Source organism: Chelon labrosus (assembly GCF_963514085.1).
Source record: "Chelon labrosus genome assembly, chromosome: 15".
Lineage (NCBI taxonomy): Eukaryota > Metazoa > Chordata > Actinopteri > Mugiliformes > Mugilidae > Chelon > Chelon labrosus.
Genome location: NC_140348.1, coordinates 4,406,158 through 4,429,393, shown reverse-complemented (window position 1 = coordinate 4,429,393; position 23,236 = coordinate 4,406,158). Strand labels below are relative to the sequence as shown.

Here is a 23,236-nt window from a genome sequence, read left to right as displayed (position 1 = left end):
CATGTACATTTGTCTCCCGAAAACAGTCCGGAAACTGTGTTGCACAATTTTACCCTTCAACAATAGGTGCCTGCAATCGATCAAGACACACAAATGCTTTTGCTGAGTCACAACTGTAAAATCCGTCCACCACCAGCATATTGTTTTCCAGAAAAGACCAGGTGTTGGATGTTTTGTACAGAAAGGCTTTCATGTACAGGAGGAAATAAAAGCTGAATCACTATTGAGTGACATCAGCTGGCAATACAATAACACAACAGAAGTGAATTTGATATTCTATTACAGAGCTCCCCATGGTCACCCAAGAAAAGATCAACAGCTTTCCTCTGGTCGTGGTCAATGTAGGCCCTGACTGAACTCAACAGTCGCTTCCTCTCGCTTTACTCAACGTCCTCTGTAGCAGTTCACACCCTGATTAGGATGAGTGACTTGTGCTGAGATAATTATCATCCGATCTAATTGGAGCTGAGCTGATGCTTCACATGTGGTTCATTATCTGTAGTGAGAGGCTGACTCCGTGTCCCTGCGTCCTCGCTGACAGCTCCTGCCTGTCCATCTTCCTCCGGGTTCCTCTCAGGGCACCGGGCCAGGAGTGTGACGCCCCAGCTGTCTGTGTGCGTGAGGGATGGGGGAGTGTGTGTATATATGTGCATTAGTGGTTTGCATGTGTCCCAGTCAGTGTGTGCGTGTGGGATTCGTGAAGCACGGAGAACAAAAAGAGAGAGAGTGCGAGGTGGCGCTGGGCATCAGTCAAACGCTGACAAGTGGCGGATGGAGTGTTGACAGCTCATGGCTCTGATGTGTTCATCTCCGCAGGATTGAAGCACATGATCTAAGTGACACAATTGACTTCTAACTGGACAATAATAGCTCCAATAATCATGATGTAGAAAAAAATAAAAACATAGATGATGATGATTTTGAGAGTGACAACAAAAATTGCGCAATTGTGCAGCCAGCCATTCAAACATTTCATCACTTCTAGTAGTGTACTAGCTTTACTCATTCCTCGTTATCGGTAGCTCATAATTGTACCTCAGCTGAAGCGCTACAAGATTAATAACCATTAACATAATTTGTACAGGAGCACAAAGAAGTCTTATAAGCCGACAGGCATCACACACCATTCACAACGTTGTGAAGATTTCAGTTCCACTGGTTACACATTGGATGACACTTTGCAGACAGGGGGAGCAGTAGCTGGGATGAGCTTGTCCAAGCGATGTGGTATAATTGCTGCTTTTCTGGGGCACTTTGCGTTTTCTGACATCATCTCGTGATGATGCGCGTCTCAGTGCCACCAGTGTGGTAATTGCATTCGAATCGGATGATTATACAGTGCACAACTGACTTCCAGCAACACAATTAGTGCCAACAACAATGTGCCGTACGGTGAAGCAGAATGAAAAGGTGTGAGGGTCATGCTGCCCTGACTCTACTTGGTGGGTGGTGGATGGTGGAGGACATCTGTCAGACCAAAGTTCTATTACAGTATATACCGTACACACAGGAAGGCAACAATGGCTAATAATGTTTTATATCAGGACCACAATCGTTCCTTAACCATCACCATACAAGTTCAGCACTGTAGTCGTCATAATTTTAAACAACAGTATGAGTCTAGAGACACGCAAGCAGCTCCATGAGGCTGATCACAACATGTGTTAATCATGTTAACATGCTAAGATGTGCTAATAAGCAGGGATTGCTGCTGATAATAACATGTTGATAGTTATAGATAAGGTGCTAATGGATGTCCATATGATAACGTGATACAGATATTTTGAAAGAGGAGCATGATTATCTATCCTAAAGTTTTTGACAAAACCATAAAGGTCAACTTCTTGGCGACACTAGCGTAAAATAGAATAACTATCGTTGTGAGTCATTGTCTTTATGGACGTAGCAACAGCCTCTTATGCTCATATTTAGACATGCTGCTGATGATGCTTGTCAGAGATCGTCAGAGTTGTTAGGATTCGTTCTCTGAACCCAATCTCATGATAATCCATGTAGAGGGCCTTTTCTGATATCACACATTCCTGGCTTTTGTTTTGTGCTCCAGTTTCCATGCTAAGTGCAAATATTCATGTGCAGGTTAGCTAAACTGGAAACTCCAAATTACCTCTAGGGTTAATGTAAGTGTTTTCCACATGCGTTAGCCTTGCTATAGCTGGAAGAGGCGCCCGAGGTGTGCCTAGTTTCTTAGAGTGCATATTGCAATATACATCAGCCCCCCTACAAGCAAATACAAGAAAGTAGATCTAGCCAATATATGGATTGATGGACTGTTTTGCTCTACTTCCCGTTCCATTTCTGTTGTTTCCTTTTATTAACACATCCTTGCACCCCGCTACATTGCATCATACCCAGTCCTTCATCTTCATTTACTTGAAAAGAAATGTATACCTACTTTGGCAACACCCTGTGCGTGAATGTGTGTGGAGGGTGTGTGTTTGATGACAGTGCACACAGATTGCGCGGTGCACACACTTTGCTTATTTTACCTGAGCAGCAATACCTAACCACTTTACAAGCTAACTGTTCAATAACGGCTAAATCTGTGAGGGAAACCTGAGCACCGTAGGAGAGGCATGACTCAGAAAAGTGCTCACTGAGGGCCTTTGTTTTAGCTGCACATCTGCTGGGCACAAAAAAAAAAAAAAAGGATGCTGCTGATCCTACCAATAAAACACAGAGTGATCATTATACAGACCAAATATTCCTCAGCTCAGTCTGTGAATGCGTAGCCACATGAAAATAAGAATGGGGATAGCAAATAAACTAGTTTTAGTCCAACGACATGAATTAACCTTTGAATAAACATGTTTCTTAAAGGTGATTTTGGAAGCCAGGTGAATGTCTTTGAGCAGTGATTCAAGGCAGATCATTTTCTTTTCTTTTTCTTTTTTTTCCCCTCCTAGAATCAGGGACCATCTGGCATTACACAAAAAGCCCTGTTCTGACAGCATCGGTTTCTGCAGGGGAGGTTAGGTCATATTTGTGTCACAGTTGCATCCAGTGATATTAATCGTGTCTGGAGCTATGTCTGGCCCTAATACAGCAACTCAGAATCACTTAGTGTTGCATTAACAAAATGTATGGCTGATATCAGATCGTATAAAGCCCAGTTTTAATTACTACACTGCAGCATTATAGTGCAGGTGGCAATATAGATGTCAAAGCTCAGATGCAGTTTGATGACCTAATGCTGTCCACAGAAATTTAATGCACGTATGAAAACTAACCCAGGTCAATAAACTTCACAAAAAGCCACAGATCAGGTTCAGAAAGTGTTGCAGTAAAGAAGTGCAGGCCATTTTACAGTTGCTTTAACCAACTGTGTCAGACGGGCTAACTAGCTAAATACAACGACAAGCAGCAGACAGCAAAGAGCCGTCTCCCATTAATGAATGAGCTACAGCTGCAGCTAGCAATTTAGGTGCTAACAAGCAAACCATATTGTATCAGACCGCACTCACCAGCTAGCAAACAGCTGACACTGCTAGCCCCCTGAGCCCACTTCTATAAACAGCATCAGAACCTCGCCATCTATCACCCGCCACCAAATCAACTCCAGCTGGGTGTAATGTAAATGTAAATGAACTGAGTGGGCAGAGAGGAGAAGATAGAGGGAGAATGAGGGGAGCGCTCACTGTTACTCGGTGGATGGGAGGCTGCTTTCCTTTTGCCTTCGTCTTGTCAATTGAGAAAGGTTTCCTCCAGCTGGTTCTCCTGCTGCACCCTCAACGCCTGTCTTCCTTCCCATTATTCGTTTTTTATTTCCCCTCTCCATTTTTATGTTTTCCCTCCACAGATTCCTTCCTTGCCTTTTGCTCTGCACTCAGACCTTAGCATTCTTCAAAGCATGCTGGTACGATATTTTTCACAATACATACAGAACTGTTGTACATTTTTTTTTCTGTGTTCCCCAAATCCTGAGTGACACAACCGGAAGAGAAGAAGTAAGAGACTCTACCTGCCATTAGTAAGTCTTAAAACACGTATCTACAGGCAGACAACCCACCAGTTCACCAGGCTTGTCACAGAAAATTTGTCTGCAACAGCTGTAAGGAGTGACCTGAGGACACGGAGGAAAAGACAAGAGAGAAGGGATGGGACAACAGGTAGAATAGATCATTTGACACTGAAAACTATTAACAATACGGGTTAATGCTGAAGACGTCAAATAATTGGAAAGTCATATGTTGAACTGTGAGCTATTTGTTGGACACACTAAAGATTCTGCAGGCGCCTTCATGTGCGCCGGAAATCCTAACGCGCTATTTGCATGCACTGATTTACAGATCAAAAGATGATTTATTTTGTTGTACGTGTAGCCTAGAAAAGACCGAAAACCAGGGCGGAAACGAAGAGCCACGCTGACAGACTAGTAATGCGAAGCTCTTACTGAATCTACTGATACTGTCTAGACTAACACACAAACACATGCTCCCTGTCAGGCTCCAAAAGAGAAATGATGTAACCATCTGCTCCAAGGACGGAGCTGAGAGGACCAACGTCTAACACATGACACAGCTTACCGCTTTTTGTGTGTCAATGTGTGTGTGTGTGTGTTTGTGATCGAGATGTGTTCTCCATCAAGGTGAAAGTGACCTTCTGGACAGCTTCCTGTTACCTCGGGAAACCTCCTGGATTGTAACATGATAAGTAATGTGCGGTTAACAGCTCTGATTTCCTGGAAAATAGCTTCCAACATCTTCAGACTCCTATTATTGAGGTGTCCAATTGCTGTTACTTAGCATAATAAGATACAGTACAATGGCAGCCTCCCTAAAATAAACAAACACAGGAAGTCATTTTTCACCGAGCTTAACATCCTAAATCCTCCCTAACTGTAATGTTTCGAAAATAAAACCCATCTTCCACTGACACTAAAGTCGCCGTCTCCACTGTCTGCTTCTGCGCTTTCTTTGTTCTATTTCCTCCAGTGCTGTCAGCTCCAAGGCCTAGACCAGAAAAGCCAGCTCCACGCAGCCTCCCAGAGAGAAGCTGGCAACAATCTTTTGAAGCTAAAAATAACCACAGAAAAATGCAGCAAGCTCGGGATAATCAGAACCCACGCCCATACGCAGGCCTGTTTGCTCGCAGGGCTGCCTGCTAAACTGCTGAGTGGCAAAAGACGGGGATACAATCACAACGGGATCAATATCCCCAGCGCAGGGGAGGGGGTGGCTAAGGTGGCTCGTGGGATGCACGTGAAAACTAGACACCGACGCACCTGCACGCAAAGAATCGACGACAAACCAAGAGGGAGGATCTGTGGCTGGCACGGATGTTAAAATTAATGGGCAGGAAAATGGATTCATTAGATTAGCCTCAGGTGCTCTTTAGTCAGGTCTTAAAAAATTGAATTTACATAAACAGCAGTGTTAAAACACCCACTCTGTCGGAGGTGCACATTTTCTGATCTTACTTAACACTGTATTTCTTGAGAACATTACCAGGACTTTGAAACCAGAGTTTAGGTTTACTCTCACCTTCGGTCAGGATAGCATTTAGGTTAAGGTTAGAAATGTTCCAGTTCTTAAATTATAACCATAAGAAAGCAGAAAAAAGAAGAAAGAGCTTTTTTAGGTGCAACTTTGTGTGAAATGCACCTTTTTTCACAGCTTGCAAAACCTGCAAAATACGGTATGTTAACAAGGATGTGTTGTTAATTATTTGTACAATACCCAGTTAGAATCACCATTGCATCATTGCTGCTGCAAATTATTTGTACATTATCTTAATTTCTAGGAGACAAGGCTGGATGGCGAAGTAGCTAGTGCACATCTGTTTCATGTATGTAACTCTTCACTAATGAGCAGATTTAAAAGCACGCTCTAGATACACCAAGTAGAGGACGCGCATTTAGCTTTCATTCATTTTTAAATTGTTGCCGGATTCTTTTTTTGTTGCCTCATTTTAATGACCCTCCACCGAGTCAGCAGTAGGAGTTCCAGTGGTATGAATCAGAAAAGGCTGACCTTGACTGGAGGAGGGAGAGGGATAGCAGAGGAGAGGAGGAGGAGGAAAAAAAATCCATCAAGCAGCTCAGCCAATGGAAGAAATCATATCTGACTAGAACTGGTTCTGACCTGAACTGATGGGCTCCCTGCTAGCTCTGTGTACACCCAGGCTTAATAATCAGCATTTTATCTTTGTTAATGGTGTTGTTTACTGCCAGGTGCCAGCAGCATAATGAGCACTGAGACTTTCCTTCAGACCAATTCATCACTGTTGAATATTTTATGCTAGAAGCAGCCAGGTCAAACTATGTCACTTGGCTTATATGACACAAAGTTAATGTCTACATATGGCAGGGGACACATTTTTCATTGTGTGCTCCTATTTGTTTTTTCAAAGGATTGCAAGAAGAAGTGTAGGGAGTTCTGCATTTCCAAACACACAAGCATGCCTTGAATTTGTTGCCCTTTGCATTTGCATTGAAATGACACTTGGTTTTGTGCACAAGATAAATTTCTTGGTTTGAAATTGCAACCAGAGGTCAAAGGTAACTTTAACTGGTGCAAATATTTATCTGCTTCCATTTTCATTTTGCTTGCTTTGTACGAGGCTATAGAACATAGTTAGGGGCTGAACATGCAGAAATCATCCAATCATCATGCAGAAGACAAATCATGAGTGTTTTCTGAACTGTTTGAATCTGTTAAGTGAGTTTTGGGACTGCTTGTGATTTACAGGGAATCAGGAAAATAATCTAATTGAACATGGAGCATTAGCAGAGAGTTTGGACACTGGTCTGTGGTTCTACAGAGGCCTCTTTGCAAAGACACGTTCACTGTGACTGCAAGGCCAGAGTGGGTGCAGAGGGGCATAACAACCATTGTTCTGTATATTAAGTTTAAGCATCTGGGCTAGGTTTGAAAGCACTCTAAAGCTACCTGGTTAAAATTTGGAGATTGGGGTCTTGATTATACTGAACCAGTATAGACTGTTGGAGTAGTGATTTGTTGTTTGCGAACAAGAGTCGATTCCTTGTACCGAACAAGAAGAGCCAACTCCCGTCGGGGAGAGCTGAGTCTTCCGCGGCTCCTGCACAGCTCTGCTGAGAATCCATGCAGCCAAAGGTGGGATTTTATTCTGATGGGCGCACAATGCGGCCAATCACATGCACGGACAGAATAGGATCATACCATTATGTGAAACATGGAAGCACTTTCCATCACTGTGTTGGCGGAAGTCCGGACACCAGCTGTAATCTCTGTCACTGCTGGCATGGAAAACAACTGCAAACATTTTTTTTACATATTACAGCCAACGATGCAGTTTTTCTGATTCATCTGCAGGTGAGGGGGTAGTTGATTCCCCCCATTAGTCACTGTCTACACTCCCCCTCACTGAAGTAACTACAGAGAAACACAAGAGCTGGTGGCTATGGTCACACTCATAACAGTCAGACATTTATTTGCTTACTTGTGTTAAAAGAGTTTGCTGCTGCGGGCCAGAGGACAGATTTATTAAGAGAGAAAGGCGAAGGTGTGCCACGGGAGAGGTGGGGGTAGATTATCTGCCTCTTTGGAAATCTCTCTTATTTAGCAACCCACAAAAATCGGAATGTGCTTCTGAAATCCTCGCTCATGTAGTATTTGTAGACATTGTATTTAGACTTTTAGTTGCAGCTTTGACAATGATTGTTCTAATAAAGGCACTAACCTACATAGTCACAGCATTATATAATATACAACGACATCTTTTCCCCCCCATGAGATGATTCATTTGTTCTGCCATTAAATGGCAAGCAAGTAAATAAATGAATCTTTAAAAAGTTTATGACAGGGTAGGACAACTCATCACACTAACCCAGTTTCACTAAAGAACACACACACAACAAAAAAATATATAAATAAAAAACCCAGCTTGCGATGTTAGCGCTTGTGCTTTCCATCTGCAGTCAAAACTAACACCTCTGAGAATGGGCACGCTGGAGCAGTTAGCTAGCTGGTGGCATCTTCCTCTGGAGAGACGGCACAGGGCAGGTGAATCCCTAAAAGGAATGAACTTCTCTTACATCTCATCCTACCTTCCCCGCCACTGGCTCCGATAAAGTGGTGCAAGCCTCGTCTAATCAAGGCAGCGTAAACCCGAATTAATTATTAAAAGCTCCTCTGAAGTTAGTGGCAGCATTTTACCGCTTTGTACTTCATCATCATCTGGACACTGCTGATAGATGTGCTCGAGAAGGGAGGGAGGGAGGGAGGGAGGGCAAACAGCAGGGAGGAAGTGAACGGAGGGAGGGCGGATTAAGACTTTCGACCTGAGCAGTCATAAAATTCTGTAAAAAAATCTCAGAAAATAAAGTCTTTCAACCACCGAACAAATATCTCAACCAGCGGAAGCACCCAGGACGCCCTCATTCACTGAGGACGTATGCTGTACGAGGAACAGCTCAGCGTGGGATAATTTGTCAAAGGGGCATCTTTAATTATTTACACTTTCCACTACATATTGAACATGTTTCTTTTTTGCATTATTAAAATTTCATCACTCTTCCCTTTGCAAGACGTTTCATCAGAATGAATCAAAGTGACTTAAAGCTTTATCTGCGCAGCGTCTCCCTGCCAAATTAAAACTCTTAGCCAGGATGAGGTGACAGTTTCGGAGGTGTTCGGTTAGTGGTCAGGTGCAGCCGTCTGCATCAGAAATAAACTGACAGGCGTACATTGTAAATTAAAAACGGCTCAGATTTTTTAAGAAGGCTCGTGCAATTGGTTTTATGTCCTCTTGGCACTGAAACAAAGTGGAACATGAGCGGACCGTGGGCATTTATCATTTAGATAGATGGGAATACAGCAAGGTTCTTGTTTTGCTTTAGATTGTTTTAAGTACAAGGCCCTTGAGATGTCTCTGTTACAGGCCACTCTCATGGGAGTGTGTGAAACTGTCACAAAATGTAATTGGAAGGATACGTGTCCTTGGAGACAAATTGTCTCCGGTTTTTGGGACAGGGCACCGCTTTGAAAGAGATGTAGTTCAGTCGGTAGTAACTTTTGTTCCTTTGCAGCTTTAATAGAAATGCTGTATTTTACCCTGAATGGTGATCTTTACCCAAAAAACCTAACGAAGTGTTTTTGTTTTTACCTAAACCTAACAAAGCAGTAAGGGAAAGCAAAGTCAAAGAGAGACACAAAGAGAACAGCGAGGCAAAAATGTGTAAAACTTAGAAATGACTCCTGAGTGAAAGTCCTTTGTGTGACTGGAGCCACCACTGACCCGAACAAAATGGGACCCTCTTGTCTGTGCACCCAAATTAATTCATGTGAGTATTCATTCATGAATTGCCATGAGACTGGGCTGCCTTTCAAATCCAAGGTGATAATACAAAAGATACTGCAGACTGAAATACATGCCTTACAAAGTAATAAGAAAAGAAAAAATAATTCCTGTCAATGGACAAATAACACTTCATTCAATGTGAAACTAATCAGCGAGCTGTTGAGACTGTGTTGGTTCTGGTTTAAAATAATGTGATCAGCAGCTTTATTTAGTAAAGCGTCGCCATGGAAACAGGGTGTAACACAAAACCTCACTATGAGAAGACTACGCATGCACGGCTATTTGATCCCGTTCTTTCTTAGGGCATTTTCAAAATGCAAAGCGCCGTTTATGAAACTGACAACAGATGGGCCACACTTTCGGGCCCCGTGGGGCTCCGGAGTTCAGTGCAGTTGCCTGATCGCTGATTACAAGTCACCTGGCGCCTTCATTCTCTCACTTGCTTAGGCACCAGACACTCCAGTGAACTAACAACCTGATTTATCAGACTGCACTGGCAGTGATTTTGTTACAGACCACAACGGAATATTCACACCACATACATCTGGTGCCACAGTTGAGAACTGCAATATTTCCATTGCGATTTATTCCGCACATTGCCTCCCCCCAAAGCTGTAATTTTGCCGTAAAGAATTGTTCCGCTCGCAATCAGACGTCAAGACTGGTCCTGATTTCAGCTCTTACTTAGAGTTCACAGCTGGTTCACATGCATTGAAATACATATAGACACACTTAGTCACAGGGGGCTGGGGACGTGTGTAGTCAGTGCATGTGCATGGGCACAGTGCATAGACTGGAAAAAAAAAAAAAAACACGACTACTTGTTACTAAGCAGCTTCTATACAACTAATCCAAGGTTGTGAACTTGACAATCTGGTTTAAACCCTAAAGATAGATAGATAGATAGATAGATAGACAGATACTTTATTTATCCTGAGGGTAAAAACCAAAATAAATGAGAGAAATCCTCAATGAGATCTGGATGCGATGAAGACGGCGAGCCTAGCCTGAAGCGGTTTGGCCAGCCATGGTACCTGCTCACAGGGGACGCTGAGAGCTCAGCAGGTTCGTTTGGACTACATAAGAACTCATCACACTAGATCTCATTAAGGCTTAATCAAACTGTGATTTTAGGATTGGATATGCTGGGATAAGAAACGTCAAACGCGTTGTCATGGAACACTTAATAAATATCACCCAACAGTAGGTGAGAGTGAGCCTCGTTTTGTAACACACATACTCCTGCGACACAGCAAAAACCACAACGCCCTGTCACACCCGCTGATGTCCTTTGGCTATTTTTGAACTGACATTGTGCCAAAAAAACGATTCAGACTTTCTGAAGCTTTCAAGCTGTACGCAGATCATAAATGATAATGTCCTCATAAAGAAAATCTGGCCAGAGAGAAGAACAGCTTCTTGCCCAAAGAGTTGAGCGTAAATCTGATCTGTAAAATACCCAGCGTTGAAATATGTGCTGCTTGTGTATTGTTGTCAGAAATAACATGGTTAGCAATGGCTAGAATGGATTAATAATAGTACAAAAGTTAATGTTCTCACACGTATATACATTTTTGTTTAGATTTCTTTGGACATGCATGACTGAACATCACAAAGAGTCACAACATCCCTGCACTATAGTGTTGTCAGAAAAATAAAACACACAGCAGCAATAAGCAGTGCTTCACCGTGTGTGCTTGTCATGTTTGCAGTTAATATAAGCGTGAACCATTTCCCCGGGCCTCTCCACGATACCCCTGAGGGATCCTGAAACACAGCTGAGGGAAAACGTTGCCTTAAACATGTCACCTCGGCATCATTTAATGAAAAACACCACGCCGCAGACCGTATATGAAAACAACCCTTCAGTCGTCAGGCTGCTGCTTGTAAGCCCATGCAGAGTGTGTGTGACTGATAGGTGGGCTGATGTAATTCTGCTGCTTCCACAGTGATGGCGATGGGGTGTTAATCTGGATTTAGGTTTCAGGGCCACTGTCTGACTGAAACCTAATCCCGCTGAGTGGCTCAGCACGGAGACAAAGACCTCAGACTGCACCAGAGCATCTTCTGAAGCCTCGTTCAGTCGCCATCAAACATTCAAAGACTGTGAATCCACCGAACGGCTCTTCTTTTATTTATTTTTGTCGTGTCTATTATTGACATACCGTAGAACGAATGTAGCCCCAGCCCCACCGCTGAATAAACCTTTGTAGGGATTTACTCATTACTGCATTGACTCATCTGGTCCTATTCACTAACATTCCTTATTTATTACTTTTCTGCAGGCATATTGCCAGTTTCAATATATATTATATTTTTGTATTCTCTTTTCTTTTAAAGGTGCCTCTTCCTGAGCTGCACTTTGGAGTACCATGAAACTGACACCTTGTCCATCTTATGTATAGTCCCTGGTTTGCCATAAACACCACGCAGCATCGTACAGATATGCATATATGTTTGTGTTTCCTGGTTGTTATTTAAGCATCACTTGACATTTTGGCCTGTATCACAGAGGTCACTTGGCCCCATAAAATGGTATCATCTCCCCCAGGCCTCAGCTTCGTTCTGCATGTCATAGAAATAGGATAGTATATTTTATTTTTTTAAGTCCAACAGATTTAGATATGTCAATCATTCTTGCAGAGTGACATTTGCTAGAAGTAAGACAACTGAACTGTCACATCTTCCCACAGTTGTCAGATCTTGACTTTTCCGACACTCAGAAGAGCCGGAATGTCACCGAATACCACCAAAGGTGCACCGCACCAAGGGTTCAGCAGGGGAAAACGCTGTTTCTTATCCACGCTGAGATCAAAAGCTAAGTAGCAGAAGGCCACAAGGAGTTTGACCCATCGGGAAGAAAGATTATGAGCTGTGTTAGGCCTCTTTAATAAAAAGTTGAAAGGGTAGAGTTTAACGTTACATGTCAAGATGGATTTTATTAAGAAATAGGCAATCGTCAGGCTTAAAATGAAGTTGTATTAACTGATAATTACAGGAAAAATCAGGTAACACATACACCGATCAGGCATAACATTATGACCAGGGGGTGCCTGCTGCCATCAAGGAGTGTCATTGCTATGGGGTGGGGGTGCCTGGTCTGGTCTAGGTGGGTGCTACATGTCAGTAACATCCACATGAATGCCAGGTCCAGAAGTTATTTACTTCTCCTGTCAGTGGTTTTAATGTTGTGGCTGATGGTGTACATACAAGGATTTACACTAGATTATGTTGGGATTCTGGACGGAATTTATCTGGATGTAAGCTTGGAAGATATAATTTTGCTCACTTAGCAAACCGCCTCATAGCCCACTGTGGGATGAAAATCTATGTCACTCTTAATTTTGTAGACCACAATGACAGGGACAGCGCTGACATGAGCACACAGATGGCCCGCTATACTTAAGTTCTCCCACTTTTTGAGCACGAGCCAACGCAGGCAATTCAGTGATAGCACATAACACATTTGCACATAATGGATAGTTAATGCGAAAATGATGGCCTTTAAAAATCAAAGCAGCATGTGGGTGGTGGAAGAGAAAGGGTGGGAGGGTGAAGGGTGTTTAGGATTATCGAACAAGTTGGCTATTCTGTTGCGGCAGAACCTTCTTAGGCGAGCTGGAGCAGGAGTGACATTTTCCCTGGGATATCTATCAGTGGGGCTTAATGGTTTTCATGTGCGCGTGCTGGATAAATGCCATTCTTTTTTAATGGTTAATTAATAAATGAATGGGTGATGATGAATCTCCCCCATTTTTCCATTTTCCCACTTGGTAACGTAATGATACACAATCTTTCGTCCAGTGTTTCTAATTATCAGTGGAAACACGCCTCTGTGTAATCCGGGGACATTTTTCCTTATCAAGGACACAAAAGAAGCAGCTGCACCTTTGCAGTCAAGTAGACACGTGCGAACGCAGGTGGAATGGTGTGATTGGGTTTATCAATTATTTAATATACGACTGGCGTTGTGCCATTTAATAAATGGTGGTCATGATATAAATCATGCATTCTAACAGACTGGATGATGTAAGAACAGAAACAATACTCTTAATTAAATCATCACAGGGCCATTTTGGTCAGTGCAAATGAATTCATAGCATAGAAAGAAATGCTGCACATTTGTTTTATGTTATGCACGGATTCATAACAAATTCATCTTGACATTAACAAGCATTACACAATGTCAGTGTAATTGTAAGGTCGAACTGCGAGAAGAAATTAACAGGATATGAAACGTATGAGCCTGCGTCACCTGCATATCATAAAATGCATTCTGATTTCTCATTTTTTTCTCAAATGCAGACTGAAGAGAGTCCTGATATACGCAGTGCATGAGGTCACACGGTTAAAAATAAAGCCACTCCTGTGACTCCGAAACTGCTTCTTTAGGCCCGGTCAGAATGAGAGACTTCAAAAGCAGAGGGAGGTCCAGCACATAATGTGAAAGCAGACATTTGAGTGTGTGTGTGTGTGTGTGTGTGTGTGTGCATGCCATTGATTGCTGCAAGAAAATCCCCCGTAGCACCAATCAATAACGTGAGCACTAGCATGGCTGGAGCCAAGGACAGAGATGGCAAAAAGGAGAAGGAGAAGAATCAGTGTCTATTAAAAATGAATTACAATACATTTCTTAACAAGTCAACCAAGATCCAAAAATGTGTAAGTTTCAGTTACCAAGTAACACCACTAATTATAAGAGAAACCTAAATAATGGGGATATTCGTGATTACAGGAATGAAACTCTGTAACTTCAATGGTACAGGTACACAACACCACATGGTGTATATGCATGCACTTTAGGTGAATGGAGGGAATTTTGTGAAAGAAGTCAAGGCTTAAATGTCTTCAGAAATAGCAGAATATCATTTGAATGTTCACATTACTCTTATTATATTAACCCCAGCCCATGATGCCAATTCTCATCTATTTACTGTGATGCTAATCGTATCCATACATCGCTAAATTCTATGCAAACCAAAGTTGTAGCCTATTGTCCAAAAAAGTCATGCCATTCAAGCCTATATGGCTGAAAAGGAGTGTCACAGTGCTGCTTGCTATGCGTCCAGTATATGATGCAGCAAGGGTTTAACTATTTACAATGAAGAGATTGATTATTGAGTAAGGCATAGTTCAGATAGCCTTACTGTATCAGTCAATACTATTGATCACTCTTCTGCAATATCCAGCCCACAGGAGTGTCAAATACACAATTTCCAAAGCAGGTCAGCAGTACACGTCAATTGCACCAAAAACATGCTAGATATCAAAGCAACCAACACCCAAGCCATCTCACAAGCAAACACTTCAAAGCTTGCCGACTGGATGTTCAAGAACACAGAGCATGAAAAGGACTTACGTGTTTTGCGGTGGCTATGCGTGCGCGTGGTGAGTGTTGTGGAGACTGTCTCAGTAGTAGTATGTTCCGCGGTCCACATCTGCGTGGAGTCATGAAGTACCGTTGGATTGGACGGAGAGGAGCTAGATGTTGCAGTTCCACTTATGAAGGTTGTCCGTGGTCCTGCAGTGGTCGTAGTAAAACCCGAAGGGCCGCGGCCGTTGCGATGTCCAGGATTCCGAGGAGTTACTTGACTAGCCCCGCCCCCTCTGGGGTTTACAGTTGTGGTAGTAGCAGTTGTGCGAGTTCTACCTTTTGCCACAGTTACAGTTCGAGGTGTGGGGTTCCCGCCATCGACTGTAGGAGAAGTGGTAGTGGTGGTAGTGTCAGGACTTTTGGGAATCCCGCTTGGCTTGGAAAGAAAGATAGGATCTTGGCCTATTCGATTAGCATCCACCAGGTCTGTTGGCACGTAATCCCTCACTGTACCCACAACAATCCATTTCAGCAGCATTAGGCTCAGTCCAAGACCAATGAAACCAATAAGTAAGGGGACCACACACAGCCATGTTTGTTGGCGAGGCCAAACTGCACAGCGAAGGGGACCCTGTTCCTGGGCCTGGCCCTCTCCACGGGCACCAGAAGCCGCTGATCCCTCAGGTTCCTCCAGGATCACTGCCCCAGATGCAGCTGCCCCCGAACACTCACTCATCCTTCCCTGCCGTCCTTTATGGCTCATTTAGGGTTAACCCTGCGATAGACATCCATAGCACATGGCAGAAAGGTTCCAGACAATGCCGGACAGCGAGAAAATACAAAGGGACAGGTGGAGAAATGGAAAAGAAGCACTCCACTGAATCTGGCTCTCAATAACACCTACACAAATAAGTATTCCAAGGATAGAGAGAAAGGGGAGGGGTGTGGAAGATACATGCGGACACACAGTCACAAACACACAAGCACACGCACTCACACCCAGAGACAACCAGTGCGGAGTAGGAGAGCTGGCGTCAACTGATACTCTCCCGATTAGTCCGTGTTTAGTCCGGCCCAACTCTTGCCCAAGCAACAGTGAACTCCAAGAATGTTCACGGCAGGGTAAGCAAGAGGAGAAGTGGAAGAAGTGATGCGTCTCGCAAGGAGAAAGAGGGACAATAGAGAGATGGGAGGGAGAGATGGATGGGAAGGTACAGCTTTACATCTGTGCATGTGAGAAATCCTTGGCATCGGCGGATGCCATTGCAGCAAAAATCCAACTATTTTTACTTAACATGCATATATGTCCCCTCCATGTACAATCCACGGTGGGACAGCGTTATCTAATACGGGAGTGAAACTTGCAGGGCGGGTCCAGTTGCTTCCCCACCCTGCGCGAGACCAAAAAAAAAAAAAAAGAAAAAAAAGAAAAAACTGTTTTCCTATGCAGTCTGTACCAACAGCTTTAGCCAAGTCAGCGTCCTTCGGATCCCAAAATCTGTCTCTTTCCTACCTGAAACAGAGCAGGAGCAAAGAGGATCTATCGCTTATGTGTCCGTTCCACACTCAGCCACGATTAGCCCCTATCTTTGTCACCCGTTGCTTCCCAATCAGCCTCTCCTTTTTATCCTTGTTTTCTTTTGTATTTCTCACTTCTGTTCGGATCCAAACCCACTTTGCTTCCTTTTCGTGTGATCTCAATTCCAGTGAGGCTAAAAAATAAAGCAGAGTAGAATCCAAACCCAGATCCAGCCTGAAAGAAACACTTCAGATGAGGACAGAGAGAGGGGGGGGAAAAAAAGAATGAGGGGTGTTGTCGCGCAGTATCACAGGGTGGATAAATCTGCAACTGCGACGCGTGATCCTGCTCCTTCTCTGGCCGGCTGTGGATCAGATTTCCCCCAAGCTGTCCGCTCAGCTCTCCACTGACTCAGTATACTGTTCGTTAATACTGCAGCAATTGCTCAGAAAGCCTCTTCTCATCTATTTGTAGGGAACATTCCGCCACAGAGGGATAAAGAATTTGAGAGGAAGAGAAGCACGGAGTGCATAAAAATAATTGAAAGAGAGAGAACAGAAAGCAAGAGGCAAGAAGGAAAAAAAACAAACAGCAGACCACAATGTTAAAAATATCCCACTGGTTCTCTGTTGTCTCCCTCTGAGTGCTGGTTTTTCATCAGTCCCTGGAAGCCTGTGCTCCTTCCAGTCAGCCAGTGATTTGTTGGTTTAGTTGCTGGGATCCTCAGCTCGTCCTTCCCTCCAGGATGCTTTCTTGGAGATGATTAGTAATGTGCAACCCGCACCGGGATGAGAACTTGCAAACGCAGCAGCAGCAGCAAAGGGTCCCCGACCCCCTTTGGGGTTAGCGACATCCACCGATACAGCTGTCTTTACCTGTGGTAATTGCGATGCAGACGCACATACATCTGCCTCCCTGAGCTGCCGCCACTGAGAGACAGAGAACGAATGAGAAGGGGGAGAAAAAAAAACGCAGGCACAGACAGAGCCTGCACACTGGTAGAGCGAGGAGAGAGAGGGAGAGAGAGGGAGAGAGGCAGAAAGGAAGGGAGGGAGGGAGGAGAGAAAGAGGCTGCACCTGCTAGATGCACCAGCGCTGGGAAGCTTGCCCACCTCCGTTAGCAGGGAGGGGAGTGAGTAAAGACGCAGAATGCATACAGAAATCTAGAAAAAGGCAAAAAGGGTGCGTAGGTGTCTGTACAGATAAAGATAACGAGAGTGGGAGGGGAGGGAGGGAGACAGGGCTCTGCAGCGGAAGACGAGGCAGTTACGGACAAGGAGCCCGAGTCCCAGACGGATCAGATCAGAGGCACAATGCAGGAGCCGTCACTCATTCGGACGGCCCCACCCACTGCACAGCAGTGAGAGACGGGGGGGAAAAAAGGAGAGAGGAGAAGTATTTTCAGATCAAACTTTAGCATTATTAAACAGGATGTTGGTATGCTAGTACACTGCCTCTTGGTAAGAATCACATGGCTATAAAACTGGATCAGCATGAGAATAATAGGCTCATAATTGTGGGTTCATCTAAATAAATGAATCTTTTTTTTTTGGTTAATGTAGCACATTGTCATTTATTCTATTGTGTGAAGCCCTCTTCATATTTTTGATGTATCGGTTCAAGCTCTTTCTTTGGATTTTATAGCATTTTACTGTGTATTAGTTTGTCAGGATACCCTAAAAATGTAATTTTTCTTATTTCTTTTCTTTTTTTCTGCATAATATATGTTCATATCCCAATAACAATCTTCTCTTTCCATTTTCTCAACTATTTCCTATCCTTTTTTTCTGTTTCATATTTCATATCCTGTATTCATCTAAAACTAAGTGGATTTTTGAGCATAAAACGAAGGAAAATTGGAAAGTGAAGAAGCCCCATCGGTCAAGACGAACTAGCATTTAAGCAAAATTTAAAAAAATATTCTTTTTTTTGTAACACTGCCTACTTTGATTGTTATGTTAATGATCCAGTCTGAAGGGCCGAGCCTCAATACATCCAGCCTCTGTTGTTGAATCAGTTTAACAGCGATGTCTAAAGCAACCTGCTTGTTGTTAAACCATGCGCTGTTCTCTATGCTGTTTAACGTCTGCATCTTCATGTGAACATACGTGTTTGCGAGGAGGTGGCCGCCTGTAGGAGGATCCTTCTATCAGTCCCATGGGGGGAACTCAAGGGTCGGTGTGTGTGTGTTTTTACGCCTCTGCCTGACAAACGAATATACGGTGGCGACAGTCTGTTAAAGCAGACATCATGGCACTCTGTTGGTTTGAAAGAACTGTCAATAGTCACGCTGGCGACCAGCCACGGGGACACAATTTATATGCCAACCTATCCGTACTAGCTCTGGATGAGGAGGACCCTTTTGATAACATAAAAATATATGGCCGAACAGTAAAGCTGATTACAGGACCAGATGATTTGAATCGCTTGAAATGTTTTAAAGCACGTGGGTGGTGTTTAGTAGCGGATCCATGCTCGAATATGAACATATGAGCCGCAAACGGGACTGCAATATGCTATCAGCTAATGCCAGTGAGTAGTAAATCAAAGTACGTAAAAGGGCTTACTCAGATTTCCCTGACTTGCAGAACTCACTGCTTTACCTCAAAACTAGAACACTTTGTAATTGACTACGGAAAAATCTGCTGTCAAGATGAACCTTGGCTGTGCTTAATTAGACTATATCATGGCCCGTGCTGGATTATGGATTAATTACTTGTTCGTACCTACAGTGAGAGCAGTCTGTGTGCAGTGGAATCCAGTGGTGAGGAAGGTCAGTGCGCCTTTGCTACAACACTTGCGTTAACTTTAAGGTGGGAGCAATTTAAAGAGTTTCAGTTTGTGTCTTTGCATCTTCCTTTTGCAAATGCATGAACAGAGCAAACTGCATTTGATATAACTAAGCGTAAACTTTTAGAAGTAAAGACATTAGAGTCCTGAGCCGCGGCTCTCTGCATTATGAGTTGATGAATGTGACATTATTATCAGAACTATACAAGAAAGGAACCATTCAGTTACTAATTTATTTATTTGGTATCAGTCCTAATTCATGCTGGGTCAACAGGGTCTTGTCTGGTGTCCAGAAATTTTAATTTACAGTCACTCAACACTGTGAAAATCTCACAAACTGGACCAGAGAACAGAGCAACGAAGCTCTCGCCTCCTCTGCAGACATCAGTATCAGGTATTGTGTTTCTGCCTCTGTGCTAATCCTGCCGCACTCGGACTGTCTGTAACCATTTAGAGTTTATATTTAGACGGCGCACATAGTTTTACTTTTAAGCTTTTGCCTGGGACACATCTGTAAATATGACGTCTTTCCGTGCCACTGTCCTCCGCCTGCTAATGCTCTCTGTAGTTTACCGTTATGCAGTGTAATCCCATCAGATGTCATAAAACAGTGTTATTTGGTAGACTGTTTTGCTACCTTATGAAAGATTCTGCACAGCTTCAAACCTGGATCAGATATAATAAAACTTTCTTTTCATTTCCGGCTGCACAGAGAAAGATGGACATTTTCCATTCACAAATGACACATTAGACTCTATTTTGCCAACAGTAAGCCCTGTGTTTACTCCTCAAATATAACTTAACATTAAGCATGTAACTGAGATATCCTTCTGATTAAATTGGAGGAAATTATACTTTTATTAAAGTCTTAGATAAAATGAATATTTTACTTACTATTAGAGACCCAGCATATCTAGCGGAGATGTGTTTCTAGGAGTAGAATGCGTAATATTGAAGATCGAATAACAGATAGAGTCTCTGACATTATCGCTTCCATTGGAATCCCATTACGTGCGAGCATTATTGTCCAGAAATTATCCAAGAACTATAGTCCTATCCCATTAACAGTGCTGGAAAGCCCGCTCATTATGTGCTTATTCAGCAGCCATGGATATGGGCTAATGTCACTTACATTGTTTCAGGCGGAGTGTGCATGTGTCGTGAAATGAGAGACATCAGGAAAGCACTCAACAGTGCATCAGTAGCTCATTCACAGGCAGCATTTAAGTTTACTTTCACAAAGACAGAAAAACCAATACTTAAAGTTCAAGCAAGCAATTCTTGTTGCGCGTGTGTATCAACATAGCAGAATAAAAGAGAGTGTGGAACGGGTTAAGCGGCTTCATTGAGATAAAAATGCCCACCTACCTGCCCTCAGCGGCTGCACGCTGTTTGATGACCTTTGTTTTAATGGTGCCGCTTGTCTGAATTACAGTGCCTTTTCAGGCTGCAACTTAGTTTCTAATTAATGCGCAAACAAATGTATTTTCTCCAATCACAAGAAAGGAAACAAACAACAAATCAGCCGCGTTCCAAAAAGGTCAAAGTGTTAGTCTTTGTTTGTTCTTTTCAGAGCAATAATGTGTGTATAAGAATGGGATCCCCTCCAAGAATGTCTGGTCACAGACATCTAATCAAACTTTCAAAATCTTCCATCACCGTCTTGCTCGCTCTCTCTCTGTCTCTCTCTCTCTCACCCCGCAAACAAATAAGCTCTGCTGCACATTTGTTTTCAATTAGATTAAAATTAATTAATGGAATTGAATCAAGTGCTGCAAATTGCACACATAATATCAATTAATAATACCTCTGTGAGAGCTACTTTGGAGTAATTAATAAAAAGCGTTTGAAGACTCGTTTCCAATCCAAGATCTCACATTTCGCAAATTTGCAAAATTGAGTCTAACACAAACTATACACATTATTATTATCATCACCTATTTTTAATTGCAGTTAAACACGGGTCCATTTAGTTTTTTCTGGTGCTTGTTTTTCAGCTTCCATGAAATGATAGGAAGACACGCTACAAAAGATTTAAAAGTCTGTGTGTGAGTCCAAGATTGTTTTCATCGTGTGGGCTTCTGGGCTCTCTGTTATCACCCTTGGTGAGAGAGGACTTTCAGAGCTCATTATAAGCAGCAAAAAAAAAAGAAGGGACACTTACCGGACATGAAGGTGCACCTTGACAGCGCCAGTATGTGACAGCTGAAGCAGACTGGTTTCAGATTAGTGCCCTCTTTCTAACACGTTTTATGTGTTAGGGCCCGAGGATTAATGTAATGTTTTATCTCCGTCATCCCCGTTCCATTAACACGGCGGTGGTGTCTGCTGGGTCAGGCAGGGTCAAGCCTCAGGGGTTTTGGAATGGAGACGCACACATACACCTGCACATGTGCAAAGATTTTGATCAATGATGAGGTCGGCCTCCTGCAGGTTGTTAAAGATCTTGTGCAGAAATGTTGTGACAAGAGGAAAGAAGCCCTTTAAGTGTTATCTTAAGCGCTCTAGCCTGTCTGTTGCATTATCCAGAAAACCACTGTTAATTACTGTCAAGCTGGAAATCAACTCTAGACTGTCATACCTTTGCACAAAATTAAAAAGGAGGATGTTTGTTTTCCCTTTTACCAAGATAAGTTTGTTACTTTTAAACTTTTTCCTTCTGCTGTCAGGTAACCTTGCCTTTTCAGTGAGCCACAATCAGCTTTGAGTGACAGTGCACAATAAGACAGAAGACACGTTTCCCTGCTCTTGTAAATAATGTCTGCAACTGTAAATATTCACCGCGCAATGACAGTTTCATAATTACAAAATCAGTGGCTTAAACCGCACTTCTTAGCCCTGTTACCGTCTCTGTGCTTTTATCGCTGGAGACTGCAGTTTTCTCTGTTACGGCGCCGCCGTCGAACGCCAATTTCTGCTGAATCAATGCAAATGCAACCTGGCAAATATTGCTTTCGCGCTCGCACCCTGGAGACCTAATTATAAGCCCAGGAGGACGGCCGGCATTTTTTAAATTCTAAGATGGGCAACGGTAGGGTCAAATGTTTCTTACTCGTATCTTACTCAGCCTTACTCGTCCATATAAATAAAGAAAAAAATTGCGGACGGCATCGTGGGTTCGTTCATTGTTCCAAAAGACTTGGCATCACCAGTGCCCTAACATTCATTCATTCATCTTCTGTAACCGCTTGTTCCTGTGAAGGGTCGTGGGGTCTGCTGGAGCCTATCCCAGTTGTCATCGGGGGCAAGAGGCGGGGTACACCCTGGACAGGTCGCCTGTCTATTGCAGGGCTAACAGAGAGAGACAGACAAGTCACAGTCACACCTACGGCAATTAACCTAACAAGCATGTCTTTGGATGGTGGGAGGAAGCCGGAGTAAGTGGAGAGAACCCACGCAGACACAGGGAGAACATGCAAAGTCCACACAGAAAGGCCCAGTCGGCCCATGGATTCGAAGCCGGGACCTTCTCCTCGTACGTGGGCAAAAGAAATCGATGGAACTAGGAATCCCCACGCCTTCCGCTTTCCTTTTTCAATCAGAATCAGAATGTGCTTACTGTAACTCACCTCATCTTTGTGTTTCTTTACCCTGAATTTACTCCAGTTGTTGGATTTGTAACCAAGATTTAGGGTTATGGATGGCGCCACAGGGCCAGGCAATGGTGGGATTTGCAAAGAGGATTTGCTTGACAGGTCTAGCTCAGGACAAACAAACCAAAAAAAATAAAAATCTGCTGGTAATCTGCGAGTCGGCCTTCCCCACTGGGAACCTTGTTGGTGGGGCGAGGTCAACAGTGTAAGTGGTGCTTTAGTCAGAGATTTGTGGCAAAATGATGACATGTGCCCTGTTAGAACAGATGTTTAAAGTTAAGTATGTGTTGCTGCGTTTTATTGGTGGTCATTCACACCGATGTTGGATTGGTGGACTCAAACATCCACTCAGTTCCACAGCGTCCCTCTGTCTGATAAAACGGCTGATTTGAAAGAACCAGGTGGGTTCCCGTGATCTGGACATCAGCAGGGTCATGATTGTCTTGTCCTTTGTGTCGTGATAAGGTCGACACGTCCTGCTTTAATTGCCATCCAGCGCTCCCAGCCTCTTCGGTCAGGTCCTGATCACTATCAAACATGTTCGATAGTTTCAGTGGCAGTCTTGTGGTGTAGACGATCGATGAAGCCAAACCGTCACTTTAGCCAACACAAAGGATATGTGTCAGTTATCTGAAGAGTTGATTACAATCTCCTGGACTAATTTTTGGGGTTGTGCTATTCTTTTTTTTTTTTTTTTTTTTTTGTTAATCCAAAACCTGA

General features: G+C 43.3%; 1 protein-coding gene across 1 annotated transcript in view; it reads right to left on the bottom strand.

Moving 5' to 3' along the window:
• The window catches only part of nrg3a (neuregulin 3a), a gene marked incomplete at both ends in the record, with an annotated part of 320,736 nt that extends 305,359 nt beyond the window's left edge, over positions 1 to 15,377 (bottom strand). The window contains one exon of the mRNA XM_084561855.1: positions 14,660 to 15,377. Coding sequence (XP_084417981.1) covers positions 14,660 to 15,377 — 718 coding nt within the window. The remainder of the gene's footprint in view (positions 1 to 14,659) is intronic.
• Positions 15,378 to 23,236: the final 7,859 nt, after the last annotated feature.